General features: G+C 48.5%; 1 protein-coding gene across 2 annotated transcripts in view; it reads right to left on the reverse strand.

Moving 5' to 3' along the window:
• The window catches only part of SMAD3 (SMAD family member 3), a 68,128-nt gene that overhangs the window by 14,829 nt on the left and 36,285 nt on the right, over positions 1 to 17,014 (reverse strand). The window contains exons 2-3 of one of the 2 annotated variants that reach the window (XM_054272605.1): positions 1,803 to 1,996; positions 634 to 738 (exon numbers count right to left, since the gene is read on the reverse strand). In XM_054272605.1, the coding sequence (XP_054128580.1) occupies positions 634 to 738; positions 1,803 to 1,996 (299 nt within the window). Of the gene's footprint in view, positions 1 to 603; positions 739 to 1,802; positions 1,997 to 17,014 lie in introns of both variants that reach the window. The other variant, XM_054272604.1, reaches the window with a different exon arrangement.

The raw sequence follows: 17,014 nt of genomic DNA on the forward strand, positions 1-17,014 counted from the left end.
TGGATTTTAGGCACCAAAAACATTCATTTTGTCATTCACAAGGAGCTCAAATTCTTTTTTATTACTTTTCTTTCTCAAGCTGCTGGAAGGAGGAGCCAGCACAGCCAGGGTGATATCCATATTTGTGAATAACAGAGGAGGGGGAAAACAAAAAAATCCGGATTTTCAGTCCCATGAAACTTTAAGCCATGGAGGCAGTTTTCTGTCCACATATTTCTCCTCTCCTGGAGTGCAGCTGCATAACTTGTCCATGCAAATAAGGTGTAAATTGCTTGTAAAATAGATACATAAATAGAAGAGCTCAATTCCATCAGAAATTTGGAGAGTTTTACTCAAAATGGCTGAATTTCATCCAAATCTCAAGCCAGTAAGGAAACATCCAGTTTAGATTTCACAATAAACTGAGGCTGCACCACTGAACGCAGAGGTGAGTTTAAACCCAACAAAACCAAGCCATGAACATGCTGAGCGCCCCATTTACAATTCCCAGCTATTCCTGCACTCTGTAGCTCCAGAGGAACGCTGGAAAGGAAGATTGCCAGGTCGGGACTGCCTGTGCTCTCTGCCCCGTCCCTCTGCTCCCCTATGGAAGACACAAGGTACCTGGAATGTAGTTGCTCTGGGGCTCGATACCTGCAGGGAAGTTAGTGTTCTCTGGGATGGAGTGGCTGTAGTCATCCAGGGGCGGGAACTCGGCCGGGATCTCCGTGTGCCGCGGCACCAGCACCGGGGGCAGCACTGCCAGAGAACAGCAGTGAGGGCAGGGAACAGCAGCGACAGGAGTAAACAAGGCTGGAGAGACAGCTTTAAACACGGGGCAGCACCGGGGGCAGCACTGCCAGAGAACAGCAGTGAGGGCAGGGAAACAGCAGCGACAGGAGCAACCAGGCTGCACTGACAGCTTCAAACACAGGGCTCGTTAAGGGACAGGATTTGATGTTTGCCTCTGGAATAACAGCAGCAGGTGAGGATGCTGCTTGTTCCCAGCTGGGAATGGGATAGAGCTTATCTGAGCACATCTGCTCCCTGTGCCCCCTTCCAGCTCTGCTGGAAACACCATTCAGGAGATGGTGCACCCCATGATTCCCAAGGAATGAGTTTCCCATAGGATGGAGCAGGCAGGTGGGATTAGCATAAACATCCTGCCTGGCTCTGCAGATCTGTGCTGACATGCAGCAGAAGCTCCTGCAGCTCCAGATCAAAGAGGCAGGAGGAGACTCCAGAACAGGAAGCTTGGAGCTGTTCTTAGACCCAGCTCAACAGTTTATCCTGAATTTAACCCCAGCAGTGAGGGATGCACAGAACACTGCCATGCTTCCTGCTGTGAGTTATGTGCACACTGGGAACTTGCTCACTGGGATTTCATCAATTCCCAACGATATTTTCCCTGAGAGCAAGTTCACAAATTATGCTACTGCAGAGAGGAAGGGATTATCACCAATAATAGACAATGCCCTCAGAGATGCCCCCTGCTGCAGGAGAGGCTGGGGGTGGCAGGGATCCCTTGGGAATGCCCTGGGAGATGCCCCTGCTGCAGGAGAGGCTGGGAATGGCAGGGATCCCCTGGGAATGCCCCTGGAGATGCCCCTGCTGCAGGAGAGGCAGGGAATGGCAGGGATCCCTTGGGAATGCCCCTGGAGATGCCCCTGCTGCAGGAGAGGCTGGGGTGGCAGGGATCCCTTGGGAATGCCCCTGGAGATGCCCCTGCTGCAGGAGAGGCTGGGAATGGCAGGGATCCCTTGGGAATGCCCCTGGAGATGCCCCTGCTGCAGGAGAGGCAGGAGGGCAGGGCTGTGCTGTACCTGGGGTCTCCACTCTCTGGTAGTGGTAGGGGTTGACGCAGACCTCGTCCTTCTTCATGTTGAAGGCGAACTCGCACATCTCCATGGCGCGCAGCTCGTGGTGGCTGTGCAGGTCGGGCCAGCGCCACAGGCGGCAGTAGATGACGTGGGGGAGCCCCTTCCTGTGGGACACCTGCAGCCTTCCATCCAGGGACCTGCACAGGGACACAGGGCTGTGAGCCTGCAGTCAGACAGGGACACACGGCTGCTTCTGCCCTGGCACGGTCACCAACAAACACCTGGCACGGTCACCAGTACCCGGAGCTGCCAGGCCACCGCTGGTGCCCATCCTCAGGGCAAGGATTTCCCTCCAAAAGCAGTAAAATCATGGAATCCCAGCCTGGTCTGGGTTGGAAGGGATCTTAAAGCCCATCCAGTGCCATCCCTGCCATGGCAGGGACACCTCCCACTGTCCCAGGCTGCTCCAAGCCCCAGTGTCCAGCCTGGCTTTGGGCACTGCAGGGGTCCAGGGGCAGCCCCAGCTGCTCTGGGAATTCCAGCCCAGCCCCTCCTCACTCTCACAGGGAACAATTCAGTCCCAGTATCTCATCTAAATCCTCTTTTAGTCTGAGACCATTCCCTGTGTCCTGTCCCTCCATCCCTTGTCCCCAGTCCCTCTCCAGCTCTCCTGGAGCCCCTTTAGGCCCTGGATGAAGCATCCTCAACAAATAATATTTGTTTTATGCAACAGCTATGCTCTGGATTTCCTTTTGGATATCTGGATTTTTAAATTTTTTCTTTACTATTTTATGGTTGATTAGGAGGCAGAGACAAAAGCTACAGCCAGCAAGAACAGGGCAATTCAGTGGTACTGAAAACACTGACATGTCCTAAACAAGCAGGGTTTGCACAGCTCTCAGCCAAATCTGCTGTGCTTGGAAAGGTGTCACATCTTAAACTGTGTGTTAATAAACCTGGACTCTTAAGACACAGATAGATGAATTTTCATTGTGACGAAATCAATATAGATACCATTTATGTAAATTTATCTACTATGTCTATATAAAGTTCAGGAGCCTTACAAACAACCAAGACTTCCAGTTTCATTTTCCAAGTTGCAGCATGAAAGCAAATAGAGAGTTTTTACAGCATTGCTTATTTTTATTTTTACATCTACCCTGTGTCTCCTGCAGCTCATTTTTAAACCTAACCCCAGAACAGCCTTTTCCTAGCAAAACTTCCCAGGAAGCAGGACAAGAGTTTTCAGCTCCTCTCCAGCAGAGGAAAAGGCTGGAGCAGGGTCTCCTCCACCCTGGATGAATGGGAGCTGCCCCCAGGCACTTCCTTTGAAGTCTAACCCTTCATTTCCCTTGCTTTTCCTAATGACCCAAATGAAACACTTCAGGGCTTTGGTGAAATGAAATATTTCTCTTTTTTAATTTGTCAAGGAGAGAGAAAAATAAAGAAAATTGAAATTTTACTCAGAATTATTTCCCCTGGTTCTTTGTGTTGGCAGCAGAGTTAGAAAAACAAAGCGAACCCAAAGCAAAGCACACAAACAATTATCCCAAAGAGGCTGGGCTCATCTTGGCTGCCCTAACAGAGTTTTCCCAAAAGCTGCTCTGGCAGAGCTTGGTACCACACACACCTCTGCAAACACTGCTACAACAACAGGCAAGGCAAAACACAACTGATTCCAGCCAAAACTGGGGAATATTCCCAAGGAGAGTGGCTACACCTGAGCTGCTGGGAAAGCTGGGAATTCTGGTGTTGATTTCACTGGAGGCAAGACTGCAGTGATGTGACCTCAAAACTAATCAGGTTTAAAAAAATACATATCAAAATATTAACTGAATTTAGCAAAAGGAGATGAGACAAGGAATTAACCAGGAGTGCTTCTCCATCCCCCTCACCTCTGCCTGCCTGGCAGCATTTCTGGCATCCAAGTGAGGAAAAAAGAGAAAAAAGAAGGCTCAGAGAGAACATTCCAAGTATCCCACAGTGGGAAGTGTTTCTCCTGCCCCCAGTCTCCAGCAGCACGTGGGCACTGTGGATCTGGGCAGAGCAGCTGAGCTGGGGCATTCACACAAAATGTGTTTGACTTTGGGGTTTCCAAGGATGGGGCTCTCCCTGCTTTCCCCAACAACAACCTCCCGAATCAGCTGGGGTGCAAGGGGCTCTTCTTGCCCCCACACAGGCTCTGCCCACAGCACAGACACAGATGGAATTCCCTGCACCCTTATCTGGAGAGACTTTTTACAATGACACAGCCATCTGGTTTATTTTCCAGTCCAGCAACCTCCCCCTCTCCCCTCCATAAGAGATAAGGTAAAAGGAATGATATTCCCCAAAGCCCTGGGGGTTCCCTGGGTTTTTCTGGTTGGGAAATCTCTCCTCAGGCTCCCCATGAGGGATTTGGGACAAACCAGCATCACCTGCACGTCCCTGAGAGCGTGGCTGGGAACTGGGCAGCTCCACTTGCTGCTGCTGTCCTGCCCCAGCCCTCCAGGAGCATTTTCCTCAGCCCTCAGGGGGCTTTTTGTCCCAAGGAACAGCTCCTGGTGTGGCTGAGATGGGGCAGGAGATGAGAGGAGCCAACACTGCTCTACCCAAGGGGTGACCCAGCACAGTCCATGAGCCATCCCATAATGATCTCCAGGGCACACACAGCTCCTTCCTTCTCCTGGTCCTGTTCTGAAGCACGGGCTGACCCCAAAGGCTGACCCCAAAGCATCCCAGAGCTCAGCACAGCCAGACTTCATTACAATCAGCAGAATTTAACCCCAGATTTCCCTGGGGTCACTGAACTGTTCCTCCCTTTTACCTTTCCTCAAACCAGCCTGGGCTGAGCAGCTCTCCCTGTGCATCTGCCTTGATACATTTATTATTCCATACTATTTAACAGGATTGCTTTTGAAACTACCAATATTTTTTGGGCACAATTTAATACTGGATTTTTCTCCACAAATCCAGCAATGTATTTGCAAGGGTGAGGCCACAGTGTGCACCAGCCAGCCTGCTGCTAAGTTTGTTATCAAAACCTCAGCAATTTGTCAAAGCTATTAGAACAACAATTGTGCTAAATTAAGAAAGAAGAGGCTGAGAAACCAAATACCAAGACCACACAAACTAGATAACAGAGGACTGAAACACCTAGACTATAACCAATCATCTACTCCAAGAAATACAAACAGCAAACGAGTGAACAAGACAAAGACACCAATCAACAAGTGTGTGCATCGTCAGTTGTACAATCTATAAATATATGTGTAATGTAAACAATAAACAACTTCTACTTAATCATATTAATCAGTTATACAAGAGTCCTGCATTTCCCACAAAACCAGCATAATTGGTTTTGTCATCCCAGTATTCCGTGGAGTCCTTGAGAACCAAAAACCCCTCAGGCTGAGCACCTTTGGGATGGATCCATCCTTAAAGCCATTTCCTAGGGAAATGTACCACACCAAGCCGCCTCTCCAAGGCCAAAAGCTGCTCAAAGAGCAAAGGGCATCAGTGAGGCTTTAATGGCAAAACCAGGGAGGGGAGGGAAAAAAATGACAGCAACATCGAAGCTTTATTTTTAAACAATCTGTCTGAACTAAACAGGAGAACGTTGCACAACCTGAATTTGATTTCCAGGCCTGATTGGGGTTTTTTTCTGCTTGTTTGGGGTTAGTTGTTGTTGGGGTTTCTCTGTTGGGTTTGTTTTGTGGTTGCTTTTTTTAACTGTATTTAATTTGAAAGATCCTGGATTGCGAAAGACAAAAAACCCACCCCACGTTCTGAAAGATTTTGGTCAATTTATTTGTTCCTCTTTGAGCATTTAGCAGCTATCTTTAGATGGATACTGAAACTCTGCCTTGCACCCATCCTCCTGCTGTAAAAGCAAAGCTGAAATCAGGGGTGCAAAAACCAGGAGTGCAAATTAAGGAGAGTGATCTAAGCAATCAAATAGTTTTGCCCAGGTTGGAAAAATTCAGATTTACTCCATTAGAAATCCAATCCCTTCCCCTCCCTATCAGTTTTATATCCCTGTTATTAATCTTGCAAGAGAGCAAAATGCCTGGAAAACTCAAGTATCCAGCAACATCACTGTGTGCAAAAAAGGAAAGAAGGAAAAAAAGAAAAACCATCAGGAGAAAAAGTGAAATTATTCACTTTAAAAACCACGAGCAGGAGCTGGTTTTTAAACCCATGACTAGTAAGTTGCCAGTTGCTCTAAAATGCACCAAGAACTGTGGCCACAGGCTGTGATTTTCTCCTGAGCACAGAACAGGGTAAGCAATTCCTTACTGGCCCTGCAGCAGGGAAATTGCATTTATTCCTGCAGCAGAATCTCGTGTTGTGTGCAGAGCTCTGCAATATCCACAGGGCTTCACTGAGCACTTGGAGAAAATCTCAACTTTCCCTCAACAGCGGCCAAATCAACAAGAGGGAATAAAAAAATGACCCACACAGCACATTTGTAACTCCAGAGCTGATCCTCTGCCATCTCTTTCCCCTCAATTTGCTCAGCATCGCTGAATTTTCCAATTTCTGGGGCACTTCTAACAGTGCTGTCATTCAAAGTCTAGAAAAAAAAGTTCCCTGTGTCAAGCTGAGGTTTGCAATGTGCTGCCAGAGAGGAAACTAATAATTAACACTCCTGTTGAAAATTTATAGAAGATTAAAATAATTAATAAATGTAATTTTCAACATATGCCTATGGAGAGGGAAAGTTTTTATAACCTCTAAATGAATGGAGTTAAAGGATTTTCCCAAAGCAAAAGAAAAGTTTTGAGGCAGAGCCAAGACCAGGAGAGAAGAGTGAATCTCTCCCTCAGTACTCTCAGTGATCACCCCTATTCTGTGCTGGTCAATCTCTCATCTGGTTCTTTCTTCCCACTAAAATCCTCTTTTGGATTTGGAAGGAAACCACACATCCTTTACAAAACAACCCAGAGCACCAGGTAAAGAGAAATTCATCTTTTCTTCTGGTGCTGCACATTTCCTCTGCCCGAGTCTCGTTTGTTCTGGGTCTGCAAAGGAGCTGATAATGGCAAAAATTACCAATATCTCCTGTGGAAATGGTTTTTACCTGCCCATTTCCACCCCAGTCCTTGCAGCCTCCCCTTCCCCCTCCAGGGCTGAAGAACTGCAGCCCTGGGAGTTGATGTCAGGATCAGATTATGACAGCATGAGTCATTTATTAAGATTCCAGTAAGCTCTTTAGCAGGTGCCTTGAGACCGTATTTTTCAGAGTCTAATTTCACATTCAGACATAAGTACATTTTATTGGTTTACCATAAACTCTCTGCCCATTGTTGCTGCTCCACAGAGCCTTGTCCCCCTTCCAATCTCAGTTTAATTCAGATTTCTTTGAAGCTATGGAGAGATCTCATTTTCTCCTATATCACCAACTATTTTTCCTCCTGTATTTTTCACTGATCTCTGTTATTTACACCCCTTCTGTTTCTGCCCCAGCTACAGGATATTGGTTGGTGGCTACCAAACCCAGCTCCCTCTCCTCTATTTTTAGCCATTTTGTAATTTTATGCCCCTCTATTTCTTTCAGCTCCTCCTTTTCCTGATAGCCAGGAGCACAGCAAACAAATCAGATACCCCAGAGACCCAAGCACACCCCCTCCTACCCCAGAAAGGACAGAATATATCCTAATGCTTCATTAAGGCTTAATCACAAACCCACTTCCAAACTTCCTAACACACATTCCAGTATTTCTGCCTTTTCTCCACTGAAAATAGAAGCGGGATTTGAGGTTGTGTTTCTGAAGATATTGCATCCCCGGTACCTCTAAATGTGAAACCCAGTTTTTCTAAGCAGTCCTGGTCCTTTTATTTATTTCAGCAAAGTTTATTGGCCCAAATCTGTGTCAGACTGACTGAAATTTATTTGTGCTTGAGCCTTAAGGGTGCAGGGAGGGGACCCAGGAGAGGTTTCTGAACGTGCCTTTTTGAAAAGTCATTTATCAGAGCCCGTCATTCCTTCCCAGAATCCTGTATTTAACTCCGGAGCTGAAATCCAAAACCCAGCACTCTTTCATCCAAGCAAAGCAGCAACTTCCCCTCTCCCAGGAGACTCCAGGCATCCTGAAGGGGCCGTGGCCTTGCATGGGCAGGGCACTTTCAGGAGGAGAAAAGGCATGGATGGAAATGCCAAGGAAATTCAGATCATCTTCCACAACCCAGAGTGCATCCACAACAAAAGCACTTCAAGGCAGACTGAATTACTGGAGCACGTGGCAATCAAAAAGAAGAAAAAGGCAAAAAAAAGCTGCTGTAAAGCTCAGTTATTCTGTCAGCCTCCATGGTACTTACACTGATTTACATTTAATATCCAGTTTCTATCTGCATCTTCTTGATGCTGTAGGGAAAAAAATGCTCCTATTTTCACTGAAATCAAGAGAGTTCTGCAAATCAGCATCAGCTGTTGATATAACCCAGATAAACCAGAGCTAGAGAACCCAGGAAGGAAAGGAAAAAGAAACTTGTGCTGCACAGTGTTTGGACAGATGCCTCACACCAAGAACTGCTGCCCCAAATATGTGTGTGCTAACAAAAGCAAAGGGGATTATCTGAGGGAGGGTGGAAAATGACAGTTTTAAGACCTTGGCCTCCACCTCACAATATATACAATTCCCAGTGCCTTCAACAGAACCTTCATATAAATACCAGAGTAGGAACTGGCTCCTCAGACAAATGTTTGTGCATTCTATCAAGTTGGGCCAAAGCCAACATTTCTTATGGAAACATTTCTGGTGGTCCTGGACAAAGAACATGTTTACTTTATAGCAGATATAGCTAAAAATACATTGTGCTCCAGCCTCCAATTATCTTGTTTGGAATAGTTTGAGGCTACTCGAGGCTCATTGCTGTTATTTTCTTTATTATACAGTGAAAATGTTGCTGCTTTTCCTGTAATTTGAAAAGCAGCTATTTGCAGGTTTGCCCATCTGTGTTTGGACCTCCCCCGCACGGATAATGAGATCCAGGGTGAAATTTTCCAGAGCGCCCATCTCCCATTTCCAAAAGCAACTCAAGGCAGAGATCAATGCTCTGCTGGAATTACAGAGGCCTTTCAAGTCTTCCCTTAATCCCACTGCCTCTGTGCTCTTTTGCTTTCCAAGCTGGCTTAGCAGCCACTCACATATGTAATTATTTGCACAACCAGTAGCAATTAACAGCACACCACAAACAGGGGGACCTGCTCCCACAGACTTCCTCCAGCTCCTCCCCAGGGATGTCCTTTGGGATCCATCCCCACGTAAGGGGTCTGATCTCCTTTCAATAAAACCCAGCTTGCTCACAAAAATCATTCTGGGCTCCTTCCAGGCTCTCCCCTCTTCCCAAGGAATGATTTCCCCAGCTCTGTATTCCAGAGGAGCTTTCCCAGCCCCAGTGAATCAGTTGTGGGTGAATCACTTCCCATGTGCTTCATCCCAGAGCAATTCCCACAGGCTTCCCCCTAATCCCGATGACACAGAGCGACCCAAACAAACCCCGGAGTTTGCACCAGGAGTTAACCAAGGTGTGTGCTGAGGTGAAAAGGGTACTGGAAGCAGGCTCTGTTCATTTTACAGCTCTGAGTTGCTCTGTTGTGAGTCACCAGCCATGCAGGAGCAATCCAGCCCCAAAAGCAGCCCAAAAGAATGGCATGTCTTTGGGGAGTGCTGCAGATTTCAGATGGAGCTGCTCATGAAAAGCTCACACGAGTTAATATTGAGCAGTCCCTTCTGTTGGTAATTGCCAGTGAAATCAGTGTTGGCTGTGTTTGCAGGAAGCATTTTGGAACCTCCTCTGTCTCATAATCAGCTTTTACAGCACCTCTGAGGAGGCTGAGGGCAGGCAGGAGGTGCTGCTGCTTTTGGGGTTATTACTCTGATCTATCCTTACAGTCAGAAAAATGGGTTCTTTGGACCAGAGAGGTGGAAGAAGCTTCAGCTGAAATATATATATTTTTCCCCCACCTCAGACTCACAGCAGCAAAAAGGAAGCTGTGTATGGGGCCTACCTGAAAGTTTCCTTTCTTCCTGTGACTCTCCAGAGCAGGGGCAAGGGTTGTTTTCACTCACAGGAGTCACTCCCTCAGCCAAGATAATTATCTTATTCATGGAAGCCAAATTCTGCCTCCATAAATTACAGATTATGTTTAAAAAAACCTGAAAAACTTTGAGAAAAGGAGGGGGAAGAGTATCTTATCTTCCCCATGCTGCGAGACACAAGGGACTCTCTGCTTGCCAAAAATGTGATTTTTCCACGGTGCTGCTGTCTGGATGCAGCATTTCCCTCTGTCCTGGACTCTTCCCTGGTGCTCCTGGAGCAGTGATGTCTAACCCCAAGGCTGAGCTGTGACTAATGCAGGATGTGTGGGAGAGCAGCTCAGTGAATAAGAGCTCTCCCCAGCACCAGGATCACGCTAAGTCAGTCACTCTTATCACCCAAACAGGATCTCCATGTGTGTGCACAGGGCCCTTCCTGCTCCTGGAAATCCAGCTGGGGTGACACCAAATGCAGCAGCAAGAAGCAAGTGGCTAAAATCAACACAAACAAATACCTTATTTTCATGTAAATGTCAGCAGTAATAAAAGCTTGAGGCAAGAAGTGATTAAAGAACAGTCCAGAAAAAAACCCAGCATGAAAACAGGTCACCTCTCAACCACCACAGGACGCAGCACTGTTCCCAAATGAGATGTTTTTCAAAAGTTTTCCATGAGGTGTCCACTACGAACAGCTGAAAATATCAAACTCACATTTAAGGAACAGAGAGCCATTTCAGGCACCTTTCCTGCAGTCAGCTCCCGCTTCCCCCCTCCAAACCCCAAAGAATATTTGATATTCACGGCCTGGGAACCTCACTGGATAAATGCTTAAACATTGAGCCTAAACCAGGTCTGGAGCTTGCCAAGGAGAGGCAATGAGGAGAGCAGCAGACTCACAGGTAAATATTAGTTTGTACTTGAAAAAGCCAGAGCACATTTTAAAGCTGCTTTTGATTTTCATCCCAAGCTCTGCCAACCACTGGAAGGCCAAGGTGACAAGGGGGGACAAGCACCTGGCAGCTGCTCTGGGGGGACAGTGACACAGGCAGGCAGATGATGGAAAACAGCCAGCAGAATTCCAGAAGGAAGGGATGTTGTTTTCCTCATTTCCCTTCTGGCCCCTCTTGGCAGGTGCCAGGCACACAGAGGTGGGCAGGGCTGGGCTGTGCAGGGGCTCCTGGCACTCCCCAGAGGGGCAGGGAATGATTGGGAATGCCCGGCACAGCCCTCCCACCTTCCTGGGCAATAATTCTGGATAAAGCCTGGAAGTTCTTTGGAGAGACCCCTCCTGTCCTACAGCAGCAGCCCAACACCCTCTGCTGTGCCCTGAATGGGGGTCCACAGAAGACAAAACAATTCCCAGCTCTCTCAAACCCTTCATTGTTTTCAGCACTCTACAAGTGCACAAACAGATGTGTCCATGTGTGTGTCCCAGGATGAGAGGGACACCAGAGCCCTGCGTGGCAGCCAACACCAACACCCCAGATGGCACCGTGAGACCTCCAAATCAAAGCTCTGGGGAACTTCTGAGCAAGCCACAATCACTGTGCAGATGAAATGCAGACAGGGGCCCAGGAACACCACCCAGCTCCTCCAAACCAACACGATGAGGCACAGAGGGGTAAGGCTCAATTATGGCCTTTTTCTGTCTCCTCTGGAGCAGCAAAATGCACTTGCTGGGTGCCTGGGGCAGCAGTGACTCAGAGGGCAGAGGGCTTTCCATTGAATCACCCCGAGGGTTTGAAGCACCCCCCAGGTTCTGCTGGTGGGAGATGTCTCACTCCTGCACCTTCCCCAAACACTGCCCAGGCTGTCCAGGGCAGGAGAGGGGGGACACAGCACAGACCAAGGGTGCAAAAGAGCAGGAATGCTCTGGGAATACCTGGATGCTGCAAAGAGGAATAATGGCAAACACAGATGGAGCAGCACTGCTCACTCCCACAGCATGTGAGCACGGACAGAAACTACACAAAGATAGGGAAACAATGGGATAAGTCATAAATATTTGACTTCACAAGTCAAGACAGTTTTCTTTCCCCTCCCCTCGTGACTAAGCCTTTGGTCCACACACCCACTCCATCCTCAAAAAAACAAATGTGATTGCTCTAAAATACACAGAGGCAGTGACCAACCACCCTCCCCCTCACAGCACTCAGCCTATTTACTAAGAGTCTGCTCTGTTTGTGACAGGATCCAACTCCCCCTCTCAATGAGACATGAAACACCAGCAAGTCCAACTCTTATCCCATTCCCAAACCTCCACCTCTGCAGACATCCCTCTCCCACATGAACTCACTGCAGTCACTCCTAGCTGCTGCCAGGGGAAGGACACTGCAGTGCCCAGCGTGCCAGCTGATCCCAAACCAGCCCTCAGTCATGCCAAGGGCTGTGCCAGGGGCTCCCCCAGAGGAGAGCACTGGCAGCTCCCTGCTCTGCATTCCAGCACCCCTGAGCACCTGAGCTCAAGCTCTGTGCCGTGCCTTAATGGGTTAAACTGGCACAGGGGAGATTTGGATTCAATATAAGGAAGGAATTCCTGCCTGTGAGGGTGGGCAGGCCCTGGCACAGGTGCCCAGAGCAGCTGGGGCTGCCCCTGGATCCCTGGCAGTGCCCCAGGCCAGGCTGGATGGGGTTGGAGCAGCCTGGGATAGGGGAAGGTGTCCCTGCCATGGCAGGGGTGGGATGGGGTGGGATTTAAGGTCCCTTCCCACCCAAACCTTTCTGTTGTTCTCTGATTCTGCACCTCACCTGGGCTGTGCCTCTCTGAGCTGCCCCAGGCAAAGCCACTGCCTGCACCTGCAGCCAGAGCCCCCAGGTTCAGCCCCATCCTGGCACCAAACCTTACCCTAGAAACTACTCACCATCCACACCCACTGCTCCAGACCACCCCTAGCAGCCTTCCCAGCCATTTTCTGTTTGACACATATTCTTATACAAAAATAAAAGAAAAAAAACCACCAAAAATCCACACCTCTGAAGCAAGTGAAGACCTACCCCTTATTTTTCCTTTCAGCAATCAAAACAACTTGCCTGTCCTTATGTCATCCCAACTAACCTCTTCCTCCTCTCTGGCACATCAGATAAATATCTTGTTCCTCCAACCCATCAGAAAACACAGCTGCTAAAATTATCACTGTGACCCATCAATCACCCTCCTCTCTCACATTGTCCCATATCTTCTCGGAGGTATTAAGTTCAAACCCTTGTCCTCAAGGCACTCCAGCCTTCTTTTATAACACACTTGAGAGCTCATCCCACCAGCAGCTTGTCCCAAACTCCATGTCCAGACTGGACATCCCCCACATGCTTCCCTCTGGCTTCTCCTCCCCTCCCACCTGGGCCCCTCTCCCTGCTCTTGGCAGCTCTCAGCATTACAGCGTGCAGAAATTCCTTCCAGCCCTGAGGAGATGGAAGGATGATCCTTCACCATCTCGTTTCCTTGGGAAGGCTGATTAAACTGAGAGCACCAACCAGGATCAACACCATGCAAGCAGACAAAAAGGTTTGCAGGGAGCAGAAAGTGCAAAATTACTGCAGTAATTAATACAGCCCGTGGTTACAGTTTTCCCTGGATATTCCCAGGAGTGCTGCCTCGCATCTCTGAGCCTGCCAGCTCCTCAGTACAGGGACAGTCTGTATTTTTCCCCCTCTTCTAAAGCAATAAGCACGTTCTTGGCAGCTAAATTATTAATAAGGAACAAATGGTAATTGATTTATAGATGAGCCTGAAAAAAAGGATTTGTCTTCTTCAGTCACCATGCCCACACAGCTTCGTGCTGGTTCTATCTCCTCCAAAATGTCCCACCCAGACCTGTGATGCAGCACATCCAGCTCCAAATGATCTGTGGTTCTGTGACCCCTTCACCTGTGTTGTATCTGACCACTGACCAGATATTGCAAAACAGAAACAAAGTGCTCATTGTTCCTCCTGTCTCCCTCTCTTCTCAGCCGGCAAGAAAAAGCTTAACTGGATTAGTTCTTAAGATTTTATTTTTATCCATTGTGAGCTTGTGAGAAAAAAAAATATTCATGGAAAAGATGAGTTTTGAATTCAGGCTTTGAATATGCTGAGCTTGGGGAATTAGCTCTCAGTGCTGGTGGAAAGTTCCACAGTTCTGGCCCAGGACTTCACAGCAGAAGTCTCCATCCTGCCCCTCAGAGCACGACTTGCTGACATTTCAGCTCCTGCACTTGCACCATCACTGTGCACTCTCGGGATCTCCGGGAAGGTCTTTCCCCGGCAGGAGCTGGGTGAGGCAGGAGGGAGGGGAGCAGCTCCTCCTCGGCCTGCTCTGTTTGTTGGAATTACACACACCCTCCCCTGCTTTCACAGCATTCCCCACAACTCGCTTGGCACCCGGCACTGAGCAGCAGCCAGCCTGCCACAAACTCAACCTTTCTGAGGCACAGCCGTGGCTTCACTGAAAGCAACGCAAAGTTTGTTTCTAGAAACATTATGGAGATGACATGCAAAACACACAGCACTGCTGCCGAAATGCTGGCTGAATCCCAAACAATGGCAGCTCTTCCACGAGGCAAAAACAGCCCTTCAAAGGCTTGTGGGCAAATATACTGTCACTGAATATTTTGTCATAGAAGCAAGAGCCTAAAAATACACCAGGAGCAGATAATGCAGTGAGACAGCGCGGCGCACATCCTGCCCGAGCTCTGCAAACAGCCCCGTGCGAACGGCACCGCTGGGCACAGCAGGGCACCCACGGCAAACTGGGACAGGGTTTGTGATGAACTGCTCCTCCTTCAGAGCCCTGATCCTGCAGCTCCATCCCAGAGCCCCCGATCCTGCAGCCTCCATCAGAGCCCTGATCCTGCAGCTCCATCCCAGAGCCCCCGATCCTGCAGCCTCCATCCCAGAGCCCTGCTTCTCCTGCAGCCTCCATCCCAGAGCCCCTGATCCTGCAGCCTCCATCAGAGCCCCTGATCCTGCAGCCTCCATCCCAGAGCCCTGTGTTGCTCCTGCAGCCTCCATCAGAGCCCCCTGCTCCTCCTGCAGCCTCCATCCCACAGCCCCGTTCTCCTGACCCCACAAATCCCTCTCTGTTTGGGAACAGTGGTGGGAAGCTCCCATGGGAGTGTGGCTGGGCTGTCTCAGGAATTGGTGAGGTGAGGAAGTGGCACTTTGGGGTCCCATCTCTGCACCACGTCCTGCCCACAGCAGGAAACCCAGCCTGGGGATGTGCTGTTTCACCACGGGGTTGAAATGCTGAAAATACATCTCCTCCTCCTCCTCCTCCCTGCCAGGGAAGAGCTGTTGGTATCTCCTTTCTCTCAGCACAATCAAAGATAAAACACGAGAGCCTCGGGTAACTGGAATACATCACATGCTGCATTCCTTGCTCCCATTTGCAATATTTGGGCTTGAAGGGGAAAATATTTTGCTTAGCATAAATGAGAGAATGGTAAAAGCCACACCAGATAGAAAAAAGTGATGCTCTGGGGACACAGTTCTCCAACAGAGCAAAGTGAGATGAATTTCTTGTTCTAGCACATAAAGCTTAGCTGGATTTGGTAATTAAACCAAAGTTCTCAAAATCTTCAGGTGCTTTTTAAGTGTTTTATCCTTATCAAAATTGTCCCCATTGCTCTCAATGCTTTTCTGTAAATACAAGTGGCAGCTCCTTGCTGTGCAAGCGTGCAAGGACTCTGGAAACACTCCAGGAGTTCCAACACCACAAAAACAGATGTCAAAACTCCAAATCATCAATGCACTTATGCATAACAGTTCCCAAACCAAAAAGGAGCCTCGGGTAGGACCCAGGAGCACTGAGACACTTTAATCTGGGCTCAGGAGCTCCCTGTGCCCAGAGCTATGAAAGCTCTCAGGTGGAAGGGGGTGTCCAGCCAGGCACACCCAGCAGCCTCCCCAAACCTGCCAGGTTTGTCTCCCTGCAGGAGAGCTCTCAGCTGAACCTGGGTGTGCTCCTTGCACACGGAATGGATTCAGCAAATTCCATCCCACCCTTCACACCCGGCTCTGGAGGATGCCCATTGTTTTATGGCAGCACCCAGTAATCCCCTAAACCCCAAGCAAACATCGGAGCCAATACACAGGCAGCAGGGAAGAGAAAGTCCCTGACCCAGGATTTGCATTTCCAGCAGGATGAGCAGGTAAATGAGAGGACAGGCAGGAAGGAGCAGTTATCCCAGGAGCAGCTCCTGCTACGGCTGTGAAAGGCTTCGTGGGGAAAGAAACCAGAAACATCCCCATCCCATTCCTCCTGCAGCCATTCATCCCACTTCACTTCCAAAACATGGCTGCTCCAGTCCAGGTGAGCAAATCCTGGGAAACACACATTTCTTCTACAGGCAGGGAGAGGAAAGAGGGGAAAAAACATGCTAAGAACTAAAAATACAATGTTTTTTCCCTGAAAATCAGAGTGGCATCAGGAAGGGAAGGCTGTGGGGAAATGTGTATATGAGTAAAGCACAGAGCATCAATCCTTTCTGCTTTCCTCTGCTGATCGCCCTTGATAAATTATCCTGACTCTTTAGGGATTCTTTTAAAATCTGCTTTTAATTATTTACTCGTATTTTTTAGGAAGATAAGATTGTCTGTGCCTTTGAAACTTCCACAAGGGCCACACCCTCCCACACAGAACGATTTCACTGCTATAAAAGCTCTGGCTGCTCAGCCAGCTACTACTTAGTAATAAAAAAAGCAACATGGATGGCTACAAGAGGCACAGATATGGAAACCATGCAAAAAGGTGGTATTGGGGTTTTTTGGAGCATTTGATATTAAGAATAAAATAAAAAAAAATGAAATAGAAAGGAAATAAAATAAAATGGAAAATTAATTTGAAAAAATAAAATAGAAAATCAAATCAAATCAAATCAAATCAAATCTGGAGCAGGGCCGGGGTGCCCATTGGGGGAATGCTCCTCTGACAAAGGCAGCTGCATTTCAGACTCACAAGTGAAGGTGCATCCAGTGGCTGTGTCAGGTGCTGGCTTGGCAAAAGCATTTCCTGCTAATGGCCTCTTAATTGTTTTCTGACAGCCGTGAGACATTCCCCAGAGGGCTGTGGAGGCAGGAGCTGGGAGTGCTCGGTGCCATTGGTGACAGGGGTGTGGAGCAGCAGCACCTGCTGCCAGCCCCACCTGCTGATGGGCCCGGAGAGCTCCGAGTGAGGAACGGCCCCTCCTCACCCACCCTGGCATCCCAGTGATGCCTCA

Source organism: Melozone crissalis, unplaced genomic scaffold (genome assembly GCF_028551555.1).
Source record: "Melozone crissalis strain CALT ecotype California unplaced genomic scaffold, PUWL_Pcris_2 ptg000014l_1, whole genome shotgun sequence".
Taxonomy (NCBI): Eukaryota; Metazoa; Chordata; class Aves; order Passeriformes; family Passerellidae; genus Melozone; species Melozone crissalis.